Genomic DNA, 21,029 nt, shown 5'->3' with positions numbered 1-21,029 from the left:
ACCAAATATGATTTTTTTTATTATTTTTATTTTTTTTTACCGAAGGTAGTATTTATAATTTGTATTTGAATTAAAAGAAAAATATTTTCTATTTGTAATGTTTTATTGAATATTTTGAAACAACACACGCACACACACACACACACACACAAAAACATGTTGTAAAGGTATCATTTGTTGTCTATAAAAAAAAAGGTCCAAGCAAGAACAAATAATTAAAAAGGCAAGACCTTTGCAGGTGAAATAACTGGGTCTAACTTGGCCCCCTCTTTTAAAAGTTTGGCTTTTTTAATGAAAGTGGTGATGGGTCTTTAATTATCCATATCCAAACACTACAAGATATGGATCTGGACCCAAATGGCTGTCAAAAGAAAGATACAGACTTAAGTTTATGATCTTTTATATCTCTCTTAATAGCTAATAACAACAAATTCACTATCTTATAAAACATCAGGGTCACGGCAATAGCAATTAATTTTCGGATTCCTCATCACTGTCGCTCCACGTGCAGTGTGCAATGTGCTCGTAGTGCCGTCCTGAATCTAAGACAGGCCAGTTAATGACAGGGCTATTGGGTGAGGAATGAGCAGACCCACATTGCGAGGCGGTGCTGTCTGATCTTTTTGCAGTTGCATTGAAGCTCTGCATGTTTGGTGAATTGGCCCTGCAGCTCTTTGCTCCTGGTGGACTGACCATGCTGGGCCCGGCTGGAGAGACTGGGTCTGAGGTGTTGATGGCTTCAAAGTAGATGTGCATCATGTTCATCAGCTTCTCACAGGTCACAGGACTGGATGATAACCTCAGATGTGGGCTGTGGTCTTCAACCTCCCTCTCGCTGTCCATTTCCCGAAAATCATTGGAAGATTCTGCATAATTTCTGCCTTTGATTGCCCTACAGGTAGGAATTGTTCTTTCATTAGCAGTCCCCAAGTCTCTTGAACTCCAGTTATCATCAGAGGGCTCTTGTGGCATTACCTTTCTGACTGTTGACGTCCCTTGAACACCAGATGGCCCTGCATCAGTCTTTTTGACTGAAGAGGTTGCTGGTTGTTCATGTGAGTTGCTTGCTGGAGCATTAGATGATCTTCTGCTTTGTTTTGAGTACTCCTGGTTTTCCAAAAAAAAAAACAAAGGAAGAGAAAAATTAAGAGACCCATTCTTTTACGATGTTGACCATAAGGTCTGTGAGACAGCATGGGATAGATAGTGATAGATAGGCATAGATAGGATAAATATTGCTCCACCTTTAATAGGCAGCCCTTTATACTGAGGAACAGGTTAGAAGGCTGGTACAGTCAAGGCTCCCATTTGCCCCATAATGCCATTACACTCGTATTCTCATTTAAGGCGGAACACAAATAGCACAGCCTCTCAACTATGGCTCCTGACTATAACATTATAAAAGTGGAGCACTGTATCTCATATATATATATATATATATATATATATATATAATGTTACAGTAGTCTGTGTCAATGAGAGATCCCTCATATGGAAGATTAGTGTTGATGTTTGGTACTCAAGTTAATATAGTTGTCTACATGGCTCAAAGTAATCCATTATTGGCTGCCAGGCCTTAATAAAATAGTCTAGTCTTTCTTAAAACAGCCAAAGGAAAGGAAACATATTCAGAATACATTGATGACATAAAGCATTGGGGAGGATAGATCCTGGTTTGTAAAATACGTTTTATATCAGTCTACATTTGCATTTCAGAGTCCAGCTTGTCCCCTGAATCAAATGACAGCAGACAGTGAATCTGACACTCCCTGCTGAAATATTAGGGAGATTCTGTCCTTCATTTCCTCCCAAAATGTAGCAATGGCAGGAAATCTCCGAAACATATAGACATGGGTGTCTGCTTCTCATATGAGCTAATACACTGTATGTAGGATGTCTCTTAGTGTCTAAGAGACGTCATCTTGTGCAGCTTCGGTGAGAGAACCATCGCGCGAAACTCAAACTGTGCACGACTATTTCTGTTATAATAACAGAGACCCTACACACAACGTATTCACTTTTTATATATCACACAAACTAAGACTGTATTCAGGAACTATTTTTAAACCGTGTTTTTTTTTTTAATTCAGAATTGTGCTGCTTGCATCATGGGTTGACCTCTATATCATTTCATTTGGGTTCTTTTTTTGGCTGTCAGACGACAGATAAAGACTTAAGTTTATGATCTTTTATATCTCACTTAATAGCTAATAAAAGGCAGAACCTTGTGTGTAGTCTTTCAAATTCACTATCTTATAAAACATCAGGGTCACGGCAATAGCAATTAATTTTCGGATTCCTCATCACTGTCGCTCTACGTGCAGTGTGCAATGTGCTCATAGTGCCATCCTGAATCTAAGACAGGCCAGTTAATGACAGGGCTATTGGGTGAGGAATGAGCAGACTCACACTGCGAGGCAGTGCTGTCTGATCTTTTTGCAGTTGCATTGAAGCTCTGCATGTTTGGTGAATTGGCCCTGCAGCTCTTTGCTCCTGGTGGACTGACCATGCTGGGCCCGGCTGGAGAGACTGGGTCTGAGGTGTTGATGGCTTCAAAGTAGATGTGCATCATGTTCATCAGCTTCTCATAGGTCACAGGACTGGATGATGACCTCAGATGTGGGCTGTGGTCTTCAACCTCCCTCTCGCTGTCCATTTCCCGAAAATCACTGGAAGTTTTTGGAGAACTGCTGTTGGCTTTGATTGCCCTACAGGTAGGAATAGTTCTTTCAGTAGTCCCCAAGTCTCTTGAACTCCAGTTATCATCAGAGGGCTCTTGTGGCATTACCTTTCTGACTGTTGATGTTCCATGAAAACCAGATAGCATGTAAGTTTGCATACCTATAAAAAACAAACACAATACAGTAACGGTCATTCATCTGTCAAGAGTCACGCGCTTGTTACAGAATGTGCAACCTTAGTCAAATATAACTTCAAAACACCCAATCCGAATTCTAAGGTACAACTTTAAGAAGTGTTTCTGTTTGTGCCTTCTTCAGTTCACGCTACCACACAGTACAGTTTTGTCTTCTTGACTTGGGTTTTTAAACTATGAAGTGTTATTCCCTTTCTACTGCAGTTTGCTCATGAAAGATCAAGATAACAAGTTGGTTAAAAGGTTTCTTATTAATCATTTTCCTCGTGCTGTATTTAATTTCTCACCTGTTCAACTCTTTCAAGTTAAACAAAGGGGTCTAGGAAAATGAACTCAATTAAAAAAGGCAAATTTCACAAGAACAAACCAGTTAACCCAATCTTGGGTATGTCCCTGCATAACGCTTGCATGTAGTATTTTCACATTAACATTATAGTTGGGTTGTCTTTTTGCAAATCTATTTTGAGTAAATATCATAGTAAACATGGAATCAAGGATTTTAAAACAAAACTGAAAGTGTTGGCAGTTTTGTGTACTCAACAGTTTCCCAACACCTCGATGGACAGATCTCTGTGTACAGGTGTTGCAGTAGCTAGAATTCAACAGGAAAACATATTTCTAGAGCAAATCCATTATTTTTTTATCTGAATTTATAATTATTAAATAAAGTGTACAATTAAATATAACAAAACAAGTACAATGCTAAAGTACACAAAAAATAAATAACAAGCTACCTGCTTTTTGCCACTGAGAAGCCATTTCTGTATTTGTACCTGGCATGGGCTGTTTGGCAGAGCTGGGTGTTGCAGTAGACGGTTTGTAACTCTGTATGACTGAAGAGGTTGCTGGTTGTGCATTTGATTTGCTTGCTGGAGCATTAGATGATCTTCCGCTTTGTTTTGAGTACTGGTTTTCCAAAAAAAAAACAAGAGAACATTAAGCACACATTATTTTATGATGGTGACCATAAGGTCTGTGAGACAGCATGGGATAGATGTAAATACTGCTCCACCTTTACCAGGCAGCCCTTTATACTGCGGAACAGGTAGAAGGCTGGTACAGTCAAGGCTCCCGTTTGCCCCATAATGCCATTCCACTCGCACATTCTCTTAACTATGGCTGAACTTTTTATATATCACACAAACTAAGTTTGTACTGTGGAACTACTTTTAAACAGTGTTTTTTTAATTCAGAATTGTGCTGCATGTTGCATGGGTTGACATATATATAAAAATCCTTGATTTCTCACACGAGATGTATGATTTACACAGAAGACACAAAGGGGGAGGTAGTGATCACATCTTCTTTAAATAACTCATAATGTAAGGCCTATGGCTGATATCAATACACTCTTCAGCTGATTTATTGAGCAGCTGCTGACAAAAAACAAGAACAACCTCTTTGAGGTCCTTGTTCCTTCCGAGATAGCTTTATGTTGCTCTGCAGCGACACCTACTGGGAGAAAAGTGCTGGTCCCGCAGCCATTACCCAGTGTCTGCAGCACCTGTACAAGGTTAGCAGTACAGTGAAATAACTGACTGTACTGTTGTTTAATAGTGTGAGGCTCATACCTGGAGCGGAGAGTATTTCTATTGGGGGGTGTGGGTGCTTGTAATTACCTAGAGCTCGCCTTTCCATACTAAATGTTTTAGTGATCTAAAAGTCGTGCAACTGTAACACAAATAAATTAATTAATAAATAAATGTAAGCAATCAGTTTATTTATTTATTTATTTATTTATTTGCAAGTTGTCTGATAACCAAAATGAGAGTTAATTTCAGGGATTATCATCTAATTAGCCTTCAAATGAAAAATACGAAAAAATCTAAAACTGTTTAAAAAAGTCATTAAAGGAAAGGAAAACTTGTATGACAAACTAAAACAAAGCGCGTAATGTAGGGCATATCATAGAAACATCCACTGCTGGTTTCAAATCACAAAGTGTGGTGTTTGTATCACTGCTACACCAGCAGTCTACAAAACGGGTCATTGCCACACGAGTAAACCAAATGATGGAGAAGGGGCCAGGGCAGGTGTTATATTAGGAACGACCCACACTTGTAAGTGTGCTCTGCAGGGATGCTTAATTAAAACTGCATAGCCAATCACATGCACATTGTCAAATGTATTCTTGTTAACTGATAAAACTGAATTACAACGTAAATATTTTACACTCTACTGTGCGTTTGCAATACAGAGATTCAATACCAATTCAGTTAATGCATGTTTAATGCCGTGTTGACAGTACTCTGCTTCACCACAGGGGGACCCTTCACAGATTCACTGATTCCAGGGGATCACCATGTGCTAAAGAGGAAGCACTGCCCACAGCGATGCCCATGGTGATCCAATAATACTATGAAACTGGTTCATACCCGATGCTCACGAAGGTGGGACTGGGAGACAGGGTTGAGTGACTGAGATGTGGGGCGTTCACCTGAGCAGAAACCAAGAGCAGATCCTTTCTCCGTTAAAGAACTGACCAGACGATCTCTAGAGGAGTGAAAATCACTTGTGAAGACATGAACACAATGGATTGGGCTCAAGACACCTTTGAGAAACCAAACTGATGACCTGCCACCTTAAAAGACCACCTACAGTATCAACTGTGGAAACAAACCAAATCACAATGCAGTTAGGACCAGGATGATGTGCTAGATTCACAAACAAATGACAGGGCAGGAAGAGGTCTGTGTAATACATTACTGTATGCTGCATATTTTTTACTTCTATGTGCAACCTTGTCTGTGTGATTAAAGATTGACCTTGGTCATTAAAGAAGTGATTAGAAAAAAAAATATATACAAATATATTCTTACCTTTCCTTGATATACAGACCAAAAATAGCACAGCATGACACAAGGACCAAAATCAATATGAGAATGACCCCCGTAATGATAAGAGCTAGGGCAGAATAGCTGATGACACCTACAGGTATTAAATAACAAACAGATATGCAGTTAATTTGGTAAATAAATACCCTATAACATATCTAAAACAGACCATGTCCCTACCTTTACTGGAACTTCACCATTAATCCTTATATTCAATAAGTGAGATGACAGCATGATTAAGCTTTCGAAGGAGCCTAAAGGGAGCCGCCCTCCGATAAGGTGAGATTACTGGCAGGTGGAAAGAGGTAAGTCCGAGCTTAAAGCAATTGGTGTAAACCAACAGAGGACAGAAGAGCTATCGCCTCGCCTCTGCAATAGTGGCAAGCCTTTAAAAAGGTTAGGATAAATCAAGATACCACTGCTTCAAGTGATTATAGAGGCACACAGGGACACAATTATTTTTTGTTGTATTTACTGCAATGTGAAATGTTTATGCAGAACAGAAAGTAGAAAATCAGCAGGTTAAAATAAGGACTCCACATTGTGCACAATGTTATCGAGGGGGATCAAGCAATATTCACATAACCTTACTTGCAAAAAAACTGTTTAAATGCTCATTCAAACCACACACTGTTTCCCAAATTAAATATAAATTTTTTTTAATTAAAAGCATGTCATTAATAAAAGCGAATCTTCAATAGATTGCCATGGAACCTATCCCAAAGTAAGGGTCTTCTTCTTGTGCCATGACCATGGTTATTTCGTTTTTCAGTGTGAGCACAGACACTGCCCTATGCTACCTTACGTTGTGTAGCCTTGCACAGTACTGAGGTAAGGTGTCTGGTGTGAATGAGCCTCAATAAAGCTTCAAATATTTACCTCCAACAGATTTCTCACAGAATTCTCCAGCTCTGCTTGGAATGCACACGCAAAAAAATCCCAACGAGCTCACTGGGTTTGGGACGCAAGTTCCACCATTAAGACAAAGGCTTACCCCACAATTCAAACTACTCCTTACAACTGCAAGGCAAGAGCACAAACAAGTTCCAAATCATATGACACGTTAAGCCACATGTTAAAAAAATAATGATTACAAAATGTTTCAAAAAATGAACTGGGTCTCTGCTACAGCAGCATTCAACAGCAATCCAACACCCATAATTACAGCAACAGTTTTCTGAAAGAGAAACATCTACCTATGCTTGGATTGGAGCTGCTCTTGTCATCTCTTCTACTGTGATATAAAAGGTCCTCCTCCCGCAGCCCCGGCACCGTGATCCCCCTCATTCCGTCTCCAGCAGGAGGCTTTCCTAATATCCTTTCAGGGGGGGCCAAGACACCTCTGCGTAAGCGCTTGCCAATGGATTGGATGTCTGGCTCCAGTTCTCTCTGTCTCTTTTCCTTTTTTTCTCCACCACGCTCCACAAGGTTTGCTGTCATCCCTGCATATTACAGATAGATAGATAGACAGATAGATAGATAGATAGATAGATAGATAGACATAATGTATTTTCATTGGGACCATACGTTCACTGTGGTTGGTTGGATGTTATGCAAACACTATGATCTTAGTTTCTTTACCTTGTAATGGAACTTGGTATATATATATATATATATATATATATATATATATATATATATATATATATATATATATATATTTAGCTCAAAGAGCCAGCTGCCCAACATTTTGATATGTTGTACATATCTTTCTCAAGGGAGCCTATATATATATATATATATATATATATATATATATATATATATATATATATATTGAGAATTCTATCAAACGTGTGATGTTTATATCTTGGGAAACTGTATTTTATATTAAATATCGAATCTGTTTGCTTCTGTTACTACATTCTTTCACATGACAAATGATGCAAATGCATCCACATTCATTTCTATTCCAGGAGAAGGCGCAATGCAATTATAGCCACTAAGCACATTTTTAAAACTGTATGGGCCATTACACCTTCAAATCTTAATGACACGGGTAAATTTGAGGGACGTACCAGTGTTGCCAGCTTTATGAGCTTCATGAAGAGATCCAATGTCTACAGTCCTGGTGTGTCGGACTTTGCCGTTAATTCTATGTATAACCGCCTCTACATTTATAAAAGGCATTCCAGGCAAAAGACACTGGAATTTATTCCTATGAATGAAAATCATATTATATTGTACCAGAAATATATTAATCTTGACCACTAAGAGCAGTTTAAATTAACAGCAGTAAAAGCAGACATTATATTATTATTATGTATGTCTGGGTTGTGCTTGATGGCTTTCCAAAGGATTTCGAAGTAGCCATTCACTGTTTTTGTTAGCACAATAGCGAGATGGGTTTCATTTGTTGAGGGTAGAGCAACGATCTTGAAAATGTTATCTTTATTATGTATGTCTGCAAAAATAAATAAATAAACAAATAAATACATAAAGCAAGAAAAAAAAACCCAACAAATGCACGGTACAAAGACTAAGCTAAACTGAAGATGTATTTTTCTGTTGTGACAAGCCATCACCTGTCAAATCGAGGACAAAACTTCCATATCACATATTGTGCTTTACCTGTAAATTGATAAACAAGACACCAGATAAAAAGCATCTACATGATGGACCTAAAATCTTCTGACTAAATCAATTGGCTGCTTACCTTTATATTCCCAGCTTGCCTTGTCGCCTTCCCGGCGAGCAACGATAATTTTATTTATTTTAAAAACAACTCTCAAAATGTATCCGCCGCACGTATGACTACAATTTGAGCACTTTTTAATTTTTTTTTTATTTTTAACAAACGTGCTTACGCTGTGATTCGCTCAACGGCCCATTGTGAAGTCTGCCCGACGAGGCAACGCAACACCGGTACCAACAGTGAGGCTGATCTCCAGTCTTTGACTAGGCGTAAGCCACGCTAAACACAATTTATGGGTTTGGTTTATGTTTCTAAACGTATTTTCATTTTAAAACGTTTACATCGTGACACTTTCTATTAATAATACATAAGTCGTATACAAAACAAAAATACAAACCGGGAATGCCATTATTTTCAATAACGTTATATTTATATATACGTACGAATTGAATTGATTATTGAAGGTTCAAAACTACGCAATATGGTAATTGTTCCTTTTGACGTCGCTTCAGCATGTGAGCAGGGGACGCAAGTTTGACCTGTCGAAGTTGTTACTTGTAGTAGCATAAACGTGCCACAAGATGGAGCCCAGTATCAAATATATTTTCTAGATAGATGTGTAGTCCGAATTGATCATATACAAAATAACGCCTCGCCAAAACGACAATGCCCATATAATTTCATTATGCCACAATTCATTCTTACGATTATTCTTAGTACTTATTTCAATGGGAAGTTACATAGGGGGTCCTCATATACAAACTATATCTGAGTCCTTTGGTAAATTCAATATGAATCATACTTAAATGCTTTTAAAATTATTATTTGATAAACTATCAAGTTGTGTTGCAATATGCAATGGGAAATAATTGCATAGTCTAGTAAAGCAAAGAAATAATTTTGTTATGCTTGACGTTCTCATTGTGTTGCGCCTGAACCTTTTCGGAAATGCGCTTCCTGTCGGCAGTTCTCTCTGTCACTCAGCTACCCGCAGATTGACACACACCGGGGAAGGGAACTTCATATTCTGGTCAGCGTGGTTACTGTTTCACTTCAAAGTCTTCAAGTCAGGACTTGCAGCTGTGTGTTTGTTTTCAAAAGCGAAACCTCGGGAAGCCGGTAACCAGAGAACCTCAATAGCAGTCCAGCCGCTCTGCCTGAAACCATCATCTCTTACCAGAGGGTTTCCAAACAGCCGGTATGCCCCTGTGCCTGCAATGTGGTGCCTGTGTATTCTCTGCTGTCAATCTCACTGCAATGGGAGATATTTTGTAACCCCCCCCCCCCCCACCTGTACACAAGGCTCTTCCCACAGCAGGTGCTGTTAACCCGATTCAGGTTGAAGACAGATTGCACTATATTGAGAGGGGGTCTGCAGTGGCACTCCGGCGGCAGTGCGCTTGCTCTGTACTCAGTGGCAGCTGAAGCATTGGTGGAATGGCACCGCGCGTTCATATTGGTATCTCAACGCTATCTCATAAACACCCATACACACTGGTAATCTACAGCAGTACCATGTTACTATATTATCAGTATCATGTTCTGCCATGCCAGGACCGCTTGGGTCTTCAATTGATCTAAACAGCGGCAAATCGAAATACTGCGACACCTTTAAATACTTTTGTAGCGTTTTACTGATATTTAAAGACAAAAAATACTCAAAAGGAACCTCACTGTAGACGTTGGTTTTCTTTTAATGGTTTAAACATCGGCGGTATTTAGATTAATTTAGAATTGAATTGACCTCATTTTGTTTAATTATTTTTATGATGTAATTCGTTGTTTTTTTTTTGGAGGTTTCTTGCTTGGGAATGATAAACTAACAGATTTACAGCATTTATTTTGATTATCCCAACAAAACAATTTCAGTAAACACCTCCAGGTCCCGAAGAGTTCAGGTAATAGAGATTGTAGTGTGCATTCTTCCTCGCCGCTGTAGTGAAAGACCGACCATGTATCGCTTATTGAAAATCACGCCAGAAAGTTTATAAAAGGGCCGCTGCCAAGAATAACATGGGCGTCTTTCTTAGGTTTTACTCTCTTCATTCTCATAGGCACACTCATGATGCATCAGAAGAAACCGCACGCACGTTCAACACATTTCAAACGCGTTTTTTTTATGTAAGGAGGACAGGCCTGAGGGAATGGAACACGTAAACTTGTTTTTAATGAGCTGTGATCAAATATGTAGTTAACCAGATGAGGGAATATGACAAATAATTCCCAGGGTCCCCACAAGGGGGCGCCCCTGTGTAGCTGAGAAATAAAGAAGCAGGTTCCCACAATCAAGTTCAGTCTCACACCGAGACAAAACCCCTTTCTGTTTTCAAGTGGCGCTTTTCTTATTCTGAGGCAATTCGACAAGGAACACCTACAGAGGTGAATAATTAAAGTTGGCTTATTATTATTATTGATGCAATAATCAGATATGGTGTTTACCAGTTAATTTAATTATTTATTTCACCAAACAGGCTTAACAAATGAACCCACATCACTATAAACTATTTCCTCCCTTGAACTAGCTTACTGCGCACCTTTGCATGCAATATAAGTTGAACCGCTTCCCTTACCAATCGATCTTCAATGGCAGTGCAGTGCCAGTGCTGTGCTTCTGAAACACGTACTCAAAGGGCCATAGAGGGGTCCGAAAGTTTGGAGAGAAAGAAAAAAAAACTTAACAGTTTTAATATCCTTCACATTTAGATTTGCAGATGTTACCTTCATATTCATATCATTGTAGCTACCAGTGCCAGTATTTACGTTTTTATTCTCCCTCGTTTCATCAGGTAGTGCTATTCTCTTAATTATGTTTTTTTTAACTGTTCAATAAAAAAAAAAAAACTATGTGGGATAAAAATAAATAAATAAATACGTGGGAGAAAAAGAAAAACAAAATGTCAGCCATGTGTAAAAATCTCGACCCATCACCAGCAGCAGTCTCCCCGCATCTGATTTTGACACCATGTTATCACACTGGTTTGAACACCACAGGAAGCCCCTATCAGTAACAGTGTGATACACTTCAGTTGATAGACAGCAATATTATCTATAAGCAATTTTCATACCCTTCTTGTTGTAGCAATTTTGACATGCCTAGAGATTCAAACCAGCAGGCCCTTTGGCCTACGTCCCACTGGGAACTCCATATACAGGGACAATATTATACAGGGTGTCTATAAGGCAGCCACCTATGACTATCTGCACCACACGTCAAAATGATCTGAATTCATATCCTCTGTGAAAGAACTAGAAATACAACCTCTATTAACAGTTATGCCCTCGTTGCCTGTCTTACGGAACACCCTGTATAATGTGATAATGATACCCCACTTTGTGATGATTCAATTGACAGACAGGGGCTGTGCTGCTGGAGGAGTGCCAGTGAGGCAGAGAAGGTTAAGCCAGGGTGACTTTGGCAAGTTATAGCCCATATAGAGCTCAGTGATTGCGGGCTGAGTCATTCAACACCCATTGTTTGTGCAGCTCAGGCCGTCTGTCCTGGCCAAGCCAGATGACCTCCACCTGCTGTGGATGAGCAGGTAATGTTTAACACTGCACGGGGTGTGTCCGCTCTGTTATTACACTTCAATATCTTTATCCAGGACTGGCTCCAGAGTTTCATTATAGGAAGCACAGTATCCCATGGGCTGGTCCCAGCTGTGTAATCACCTCCTTTCCACACCTTACGTCAGTTCTGTCTGCCTGTTTCTATCTGTAAGGCAGGATCAAGGCGTCTGTTTCCTCTGCTCTGTAACTAGCTGTGGGTGTGGTCTGTCATCGTAAAGGACTTGTTCATTATTTGACTTGGCTTGTCTCAGATTCTTAGTTCTGGGGAATCACCCTACATTGCATCAACCATTCAGCAATTCATCCTAAAACAGGTAGTTGATGCAATCCAGGGGGGGTTCCCCAGTTCTTTAACACGCTGTAATAAAATGAAACGGTGACCAGGCAGAGTACAGGCTGATTAAACCAAACATAACATTACAGAAAGAGAATCTAGGAGTACTGCAGGTTCAGTGTTATAAACTGAGAACCCAACATGAATATACAGTAGAGATTATATAGAAAAGCAAGGCTCCCTATTTGTGCACAGTGAGGTAATGCTTCAATCAGCCCTTTATACAGGGCTTTCACAATCATCTGATTAGCCAATATGAATGTCCTTTAATCTTTTATTGCTCGCTGCTCTCTATTCACTTTTACAGCTGTGAAGATTATTTCCTTTTGTGTGTCAACCTTCCTGGCGTTTATGAACCAATGTGCTTCAACTGCAATGGACTAGAGGAGGGTTCAGCAGTAAACATGTTGTGGCTTGTTGTTAAACATTTCAATTAAAACTCCCAAACTTAAACCCATTTAAAAAAAAAAAAAACACAGATGTACAATATGTGGGGGCGCCTCCTGCAGAGCCCCATTGTCAGGGATATGCACCCCATGCAGGGACTGTCAGAAACCTTTTATTTCATGGCTTAAGAGAGTAGGACTTATCAAGTACTTTCACTAAGGACTTCATACATGTTGCATGCCCATGCACAACACTGAATACAGTAAATACTGTAGTCCATTGTGCAGTACATTTTATATTACAAATACAGTAATTAGGTATGTTCCCTTTCAAAACTGTATTGCACTACATGTAAAAACATTGCACTCTTTACTGCAGAATACATATTTCAATACTGTCATAAACTATATTAAAAGCTACGGAATGCATGCAATATTTACTGTAGAATGGTGCATTAACCACAGTGCTAAATACTATAACCAGTTTGGAGTACTTACATTACAGAACAATTTACAGCAATTTACTGTAGTGATTTCATTATGGGAAACAAAAAAGGTACCTAAATGTATGCACCAGACTGTAAGGGGTTAAGAATATGGGACACAGCCTGATCCAATTCTCCTTTGCATACATCTGACTTCTACAGATTGAATTCTTGTCATTCGCTGGTTATCCCAACTTTCATCTTTCCAGCACGGGCGAGTGATTAGATTATTGATTGCATGAAGGATAAAGTTCCCTTTTGATTACCTGAGTTTTCCTGAGCATGTGACAGCTGGCAGTTTTCCTTGGTGTACCAGCTACATATTCCAAATGTTATCAGCTTCAGTGATCGCTGTGTGTAAATAACCACAATAAAACCAAGCTGTATAGCTGTCAGCTGAAGCATTAGCAGAGTTTCCTCAGAGTGAGGTAATCGCTTCAACAAAGGAAATTTGAAGTGGCACCAGAAGCTGTGAACTAGGTGGTTGGTTTGGTTATCTAGTGAGTCAGACATGTAAAGAAAACTATGACTGTAAGTATTTAAGACTTGATCTCTCGCAGTGCAATTTTACAAGGGAAATACCTTAGTCTGAGGCATAATATCACTCCTGTCAATGTTCATTGTCGCCACAGTGAAATACCCAGGCCACACTGTAAAGGAAGTCAATGGGGGCAGCCAGCTTCTGATAATATATCACTTTGGTTATTATCACACTAATATCAATCATACAACAGATCTCCAACCCACTCATAACCACTTTGGGAAATAAAAGCCTAATATCAGAAATGATCTGTAGAATATTGAACATTTCATACATATAAAGTAGTGCAATAGAGCCTGACTAGTGAGGTTATTGATGCAGCTGTCTACTGTGTTATTATGCAGAGCTGTAGGAAACCGTATATCACTATTCTGTGAGAGGAATACAGCAATGTAATGGTATAAAATCTTGTTAGGGATGACTTACATGCACGGTCGGGGTATGTAAAACTGTTCAAACTACTCTAGTTTTCTGATTTGCTTATAGTAAAATAATTTTCTTCTTTTTATTTTTTGTATCAAACTTGCCTTTGCCCTTCAGGCCCTCTTATTGAGCAGAGCTCACAAAGCGCTCACCAGAACTGTTTTCTGAAGCATGGTGAAAAACACAGCTGCAAACAGGAAAGAGTTACCTACAAAACCTACCACCCTGCATATCAGGCTAGTCCACATAGTTCCTATTTTACAATAGAAATGAAACGTATTTGGGGAACAGTGCTATTGCAGTGTATGTGGAAGGAAGAGATTTGGAAGAAGACCCTAATGAATATCTGGATCATGTTTCACAATTGCTGGCCATTTGACCTTGAACCTGAAAAAGTTTCTCACTCCTGAAAACAGATTCAGATGCAAAGGATTATTGTGTGTATTTATTTATGCCATTGAAATGTCTGTCAGAAAGTTACTACCACTGTGGTACCATACTTCCAATACCACAGGAGATGGTCTTCTGCTATCTCAGCCCATTAGACAGGACCAATGCATTGCCATTGTTTTAGTGCCACATCGGTGTGGTTTAGATGTGTGGTGCCAATAAATGTTGCTTTCTTTGCAATATTCTTCCAGGGTATTTGTTCTTTTTTTTGGTAACACTTTACATTGTGTCTCTAATTACTGTGCATTTACATAGTAGTTACTTAGTAAATACATGTACACTGACGCATAATTACAATGTGCACTGACGCATAATTACAATGTACTTAATGAGGAAATCTTTTTGCAACATATATGTAAGTACACAATTGTATCAGAAAAGAGTTAGGGTTAGTGTTATATAGGACATTGTAACTATGCATAATAACATTGTAATTATGCGTAAGTACACATGTATTTACTAAGTAACTACTATGTAAATGTACAGTAATTAGAGACACAATGTAAAGTGTCACCTTTTTTTAAATATGAATATTTACTGTTTAATAAATTGGGTTGAACATAAACTGTCAGGTTTTATTGTTTATAGCTTCTAGTTATAGGAAAGTGAAGGTTTATGTTTCGTCTCACTGACTCTGTGTACAGGAGGTGTCTGGTATTTAGTTTTGAGTGCATCTTTTTGCAATTTGCCCTGACATTGGGGAACAACAAGGTGTTGCTCTTTTGAAGGGGAATACCAGTTTCTAAAAACCTAAAACAGATTCATAAACGAAACCGGGCCTCTATTAATTTGCCTAACATTTAAACATTCTGCTTTCATGATGGTCATTTTGAGGTTGAAAAACATCACTGAAAAGGTACTTGGTATTATTATTATTATTATTATTATTATTATTATTATTATTGTATACAAAAAATACATATCAAGATTTACAGTACAATTAAGAGCAAGATACAAAATACAACGACTTCAGTCCTAATAAGAGCAAATACAAAACACAGTACGATTTGATATCGGGGCAGTTCAAGAGCAGATAACAGTGTTGATAGTTACATCAGGGTTAGATACGAGTGCAAGTGAAATACAAAATACTACAGATTGGGTTAAGTGCAGGATTAAATACAGTAAAATATGGAGCAGATAAGTGCAAGTTAAAGTGCATTAAAGGCAGAGTGCTATATTGTCCAGAAGGGAACAGTTGAGTTTTACAGGTGTTTTCTGAAGAGGTGTGTCTTGAGGAGGCACCGTAAGGAGGTCAGGGACTGGGCAGTCCTGACATCCATAGGAAGGTCGTTCCACCACTGCGGGCCGAGGGTGGAGAAGGCTCTGGAGGCAGGGGAGTGTAGAGGAGGTACAGCCAGTCTTCTAGTGCAGGCGGAGCAGAGAGGTCGGGTGGGGGTGTAGGGAGAGATGAGGGTCTGGAGGTAGCTGGGTGCAGTCTGGTCAAGGCATCTGTAGGCGAGTACAAGAGTCTTGAACTGGATGCGAGCGGTGATCAAGAGCCAGTGGAGTGAGTGGAGCAGTGGAGTAACGTGGGAGAAGCAAGGCAGAGAGAACACCAGGCGAGCAGCGGAGTTCTGGATGAGCTGGGGCGGACATGTGGCGGATGCAGGGAGGCCGGCCAGAAGGGAGTTGCAGTCATCTAGGTGGGAGAGTACCAGGGCCTGGATGAGGAGTTGCGTGGAGTAGTTGGTGAGGAAGGGTTGGATTTTTCATATGTTGCTCAGGAAGAAATGGCAGGTGTGTGCTAGAGTGGAGATGTGCTGGGAGTAGGAGAGGCAGGGGTCCAGGGTTACTCTGAGGTTTTTGGCTGAGGAGGAAGGAGAGAGCGTAGCAGATTCCAGAGGAATGAGGATAGAGAGATCAGAGGAGGGGGAAGATGAGGAGGGGAAGAAAAGGAGGTCAGATTTAGAGAGGTTGAGTTTGAGGTGATACGAGTGCATCCAGGAGGAGATAGCAGACAGACAGGAAGAGATACTGGAGGGGATGGTGGTGTTGGGGGGGGGGGGGGGGGAGAGGAAAATCTGAGCATCATCAGCATAGTAATGTTATGAGAAACCATAGGATGCAATGAGGAGGCCCAGGGAGCGGGTGTAAAGAGAGAAGAGGAGAGGTCCCAAGACTTATCCTTTGGGGACTCCTGTTGAGAGAGTGAGGTATGGAGGTTGAGCCACGCCAGGTTACCTGGTAGGTGCGGTCGGAGAGGTGGGAGGAGAACCAGGCCAGAGCAGTGCCAGAGATTTCCAGGTCAGTGAGAGAGGATAGGAGAATAGAGTGATCGACAGTGTCAAAGGCAGCAGAGAGATCAAGGAGAATTAGGACAGAGGAGAGAGAAGCAGCACGGGCAGAGTTTAGCGAGTTAGTGACAGACAGGAGAGCAGTTTCAGTGCAGTGAGCAGAGCGGAAACCAGATTGGAGAGGGTTGAGCAGAGAGTGATTAGACAGAAAAGCAGAGTGTACTGCCTGATCGAGGGTTTTAGAGAGGAAGGGTAAGAGGGAGACAGGACGGTAGTTCTGGAGGGAGGTGGGCTGGCGTTCTAAGACACTGTTTGCCAATTTATACTGTCCTGCAGGTCTAGAGCTGGTCCAGTTTACACTAGTTTCTTCCTTCTGAGTGCAAAGAGCAAAACACAATCCAAACAGGTCGTTGCCAGAACAACTGATTAGCCAAGGGAAAAACAACATAAATTTTAATACTACAGCCAGCTAAGAGACACACCCAAACAGCTGACTTGAAAATCGCTGACCAGTTTACACGCTATCTAAAGTCTTATCTTTTTTTATTATTCCTTTAAGAAAATGTGCCTTTGTCTTTGTATGTGCTTCAAAATAGGAGGAACAATTTAAAAACGCTAAAATGAAACTTAGACTAATGTTTCAACACCAGGGTCTATTTTATTGATCTGAACAGTGGGGGATCCAAAGACTGTCACCCTTTAATATTGATCCCCTTGGTGATTTATTGACCCACTTATTAACTACAGTACTTGCAATAACCTCAGAGCCGTATAATAACCACATTGAAAGGTTATCAATGTTTGTATAAAATCCAGTCTGTAGCCAAATGCAACCCTGTCATGTATAATGTGTTTAATGTAGTATATAATGAAAGTCTGTGGAAGATTGGTGCAGAATGAAGCCGTTCATCATGGTCATGATTGTAAGTGTGACTTACAGACCGACATGATCGTGTATAAGGGTGCCATTGAGTGTAATGCGATTCCTGAAAAAAGCACGTTTATATATTTTAATATGGTGCTATTAAGATTCACCATTAATATGGCGGTATTAAGATTTGCCAGAATTTTTTTTTTTTTTTCTGAAAGTAGAGCATGCAGACTGTGTGTGTTCTTGTAAGGTACCAGGTATCTTGTTTTTAATGAAACTGATATACATGTTTACTATAACAAGGGGTTTCAAAACTGCACATGTCAGACATATAGCGAATGGAAGTGCATGTCTGGTTCTTTTTATGGAACTGTTTCGCCTCTTTAATGTGTAATCACTGAACAACTCACATCCTCACATCCAGTGCCCTACGCTGCTCAAACCCTGAGAAAGTGCCCTACGCTGCTCAAACCCCTAGAAAGTGCCTGATTTACTTCTCAGTTGCTATCAGTAACCAGATAACCGGAAAAACAAAGATAACCATTTCAGCTTCCATATTGATTCAGTTCTTCTTACTCAGTCTTACAAATCGCATTCAGCTTTTGATATCAGGTTTTCACACATAGCTTTTTAAAACAGTGGAGAATGCACATCATGTACCTCAGTGAAGTCAAGGCCATTTCCTTTAATAACACTGAGATGGAACCAAGACACTACACATTTTGCTAACTCCACTATTTCACAGACTCCTTTGTGTCTTCAGACGTTCTTACACTTCTGGAAGTTAGCAACACATGCTAGCATTATTGGGGGAAAAAACACACACAGTTTTTGGACATGCTTTATTTTAAAGGAACTTTATTTTAATTTGAATAACTGTTAACTGTAGAAACTAGCTTTATACGTTATTTTGGTCAATGGTTAGTTAATTGGGCATTAATGTCTCAAGGTATTAATCAATACCTGCTACATAATTGACTGCAGTGTATGTTTCTGTCTCAGTTTAAACCAAGTCATTTTAGTTTTTGAGGGTAGCTACCGTAGGTTAAGGGCCGCTCTACTCAGAAACTGATTGGCTGAGGAAGTGAGTGATGCGGTTCCAGGAACTAGCAAGCATTTTTACTTACACTTTTGTTGTTTTTTTTTTGGCATTTTCTATATTTATGTTTGAATATCTGCATATTCTATAATGTAGTATAAATTATAAGTAAATAATCAAAAGATCTTCAACAAAAGGTAAACATTACTGGATTTTTTACAAATCCTTAAAGGCTTATTTCCCCGCATGTGATTTAAAATCACAACCTTTGTCTCAGTGTCTCACTCTCTTAATACCACCTCTATTCCTCTCTTACCACTGAGCTACACCACTGCCCTTTGTTCTGATAAGCCTGCTGCATAATGACCAATGCAGGTTCACAATAAAAACCAATGGCCCTTTACATGGGTGAATGTTGCAAAAGTAAGGCAAAGTGAGTGGGACAGAAGCAAGGGTTGCAAAATACCAGTGGCAGCAAGAGTTCAGGGAAAATAGGGATTTCAATTTTACATTTAAACTTTCTTTCAGTGACATTGAGTACATGAGTTCACAGCCATACACACATTTTTACAGTAGATATTTTACTGTATATTGTTTCCATTTCCATTGGGTTGAAAGTGGTTTGAAATCTGCTGCAGACTGAGGTGTTTTAAAGCGATTGTACTGGTACTTCACTGGGTTAGAGAGATATCTTGTCTGTGAGTGTGGCAGGGTGCAAGCCATGTGTGTAAATAGTGCATAGTTTGTAGAAATAAAGATGTATTATTTTGACTTTAAGTTTGGCAGGGATGGGGTTAATTCCATCCCTGCCAGAATCCACGTGGGGAATGTGGCTGGGGCGTTGATTGGACAATTCATGATCAATCAAACCCCAGTCACATATAATATAAAGGGAGCCAAATTCTTTGTTGAGTTGGAGAAGTTTGGTGTCAAATTCAGGCCATTGCCCAGCCTAAATAGCAAAGCTGTGTGTAGTTTGAAGTGTGTATTGCGTTTTGTTGAACTCTTTATTTTGGCCACTGTAACTTGTTAATTTGTTTCTGTGTTTTCCTGTTTATTTGTTAATAAATGTGTGCATTAGCACTTAAACTGCAGCTCTCTGTCTTGGAGTCTCCCTCCTAGCGATTAACAGCCCTGGCCTTGACGCTGTCCTGTCACTGTGAGCCTTGCCTTCAAATAGTCCTGCACTTCCTAGGTCATTGTCCCTGACCCTTCAACCTCTTCTTCATTTCCACTGACAAATCATTTTAATATTACCCTCCATAGGTTTGGGCTCATAAATGCCAGAAAACCCATCTGTAATCGCTGGTAATTCCCTCTGTACAAGGCATTATTGGAATGATTGCAAATATATCAAAAGTCTGTTTTGCACTGAGCACTGAAGCATTGTATCCTGTTAATCATCTAATGAAGTTTCCTCTGTCATGTTAAACATGGTAATATCTGTAAATAGTGTACATATTTGTACCAGAGCAGGGATTTGGGGTCCAATCTGTATATTATATGTACCAGTAGACCCTCTCAAGCCAGCCATGTGGAACTACACATGGCTGGAGTATGCTGACCTCATGATTGGAAGGGAATGTAAAAAGATGTTAGAATGTGGTCAAGCTAAATGGGTTCATTGATTGCCAATGTATAAAGGAGGAGCTGACAAACTCTTGCGGGACTCCGAGAGACACAACGACACCTGTGCCTTCTGCCAGTTCTGTTGTGAATTCAATGCTTGTCTTCTTCCTATTCCTTAAGGATATTATCTTTTGCTCATCCTTGTTAGACAGCTTTTTAGGGTTTTCCAGTCCTGGGTTTGTCAATTACAGATGATGTTTCTCTGTACTTGTTGATTATTCTTTGGATACCACACCGTGAGAATCGAGTGATGCAAGCTATTTCACTCAATGTCTTTCCTTCTTTATGCAAGTCAAGTTTGTTATAATAGTAGAAAACACTAGTGAAGGCTTTGAGTAAATTGTTGATGCTCATAATGCATCAGAGTAGAAAAATGCAACATGTCTAAGACTTTTGCACAGCAGTATATATATATATATATATATATATATATATATATATATATATATATATATATATATATATATATATATATATATATGTGTGTGTGTGTGTGTGTGTGTGTGTGTGTGTGTGTGTGTGTGCGTATTGTGCAATATACATCGCTGTATTGTGCAATGCGTTGTGTATGAAACCATGCATTCTTTGGCTGGTGCAAAAGGCAAACTCAGCAAAGCTGCATAAAATGGTCTCCTCATATTGAACAGTCACATAAGACCCATGTGTAAACACTAACCCAACACACACTGTAAAAACCTTATAATAAAACATATTGTTTTTTTA

The 21,029-nt window shown here is 39.6% G+C and overlaps 1 protein-coding gene across 2 annotated transcripts; it reads right to left on the bottom strand.

Annotated features, from left to right (window-relative positions):
- Positions 1-78: 78 nt before the first annotated feature.
- Positions 79-8,846, bottom strand: LOC117416525 (uncharacterized). 2 transcript variants are annotated; one of them, XM_059035085.1, is made up of 8 exons: positions 8,366-8,846; positions 6,906-7,151; positions 6,589-6,729; positions 5,695-5,803; positions 5,251-5,368; positions 3,610-3,781; positions 2,507-2,841; positions 79-1,107 (listed from the first exon to the last, which is right to left on the bottom strand). In XM_059035085.1, exons 2-8 carry the CDS (start codon positions 7,147-7,149, stop codon positions 472-474), a joined length of 1,755 nt encoding a protein of 584 aa, XP_058891068.1. In that variant the 5' UTR covers positions 7,150-7,151; positions 8,366-8,846; the 3' UTR covers positions 79-471. The 2 variants fall into 2 exon arrangements, with proteins under 2 accessions (XP_058891068.1, XP_058891069.1); XM_059035086.1 differs by having other exon boundaries at positions 80-1,107; positions 3,649-3,781.
- Positions 8,847-21,029: the final 12,183 nt, after the last annotated feature.

Source organism: Acipenser ruthenus, chromosome 12 (genome assembly GCF_902713425.1).
Source record: "Acipenser ruthenus chromosome 12, fAciRut3.2 maternal haplotype, whole genome shotgun sequence".
Taxonomy (NCBI): Eukaryota; Metazoa; Chordata; class Actinopteri; order Acipenseriformes; family Acipenseridae; genus Acipenser; species Acipenser ruthenus.
Note: the sequence above shows the minus strand (reverse complement) of the source record. Positions and strands in the feature narration are given on the sequence as shown.

Excerpts from the sequence above, each read along its gene's own strand:
- LOC117416525 (XM_059035085.1), bottom strand. The coding sequence starts at position 7,149 with ATGACAGCAAACCTTGTGGAGCGTGGTGGAGAAAAAAAGGAAAAGAGA. Across the intron at positions 6,730-6,905 it reads CAGCTCCAATCCAAGCATAG|TTGTAAGGAGTAGTTTGAAT; the intron begins GTAGATGTTTCT and ends CTTGCCTTGCAG. Across the intron at positions 5,369-5,694 it reads GGTCTGTATATCAAGGAAAG|AGATCGTCTGGTCAGTTCTT; the intron begins GTAAGAATATAT and ends TCACTCCTCTAG.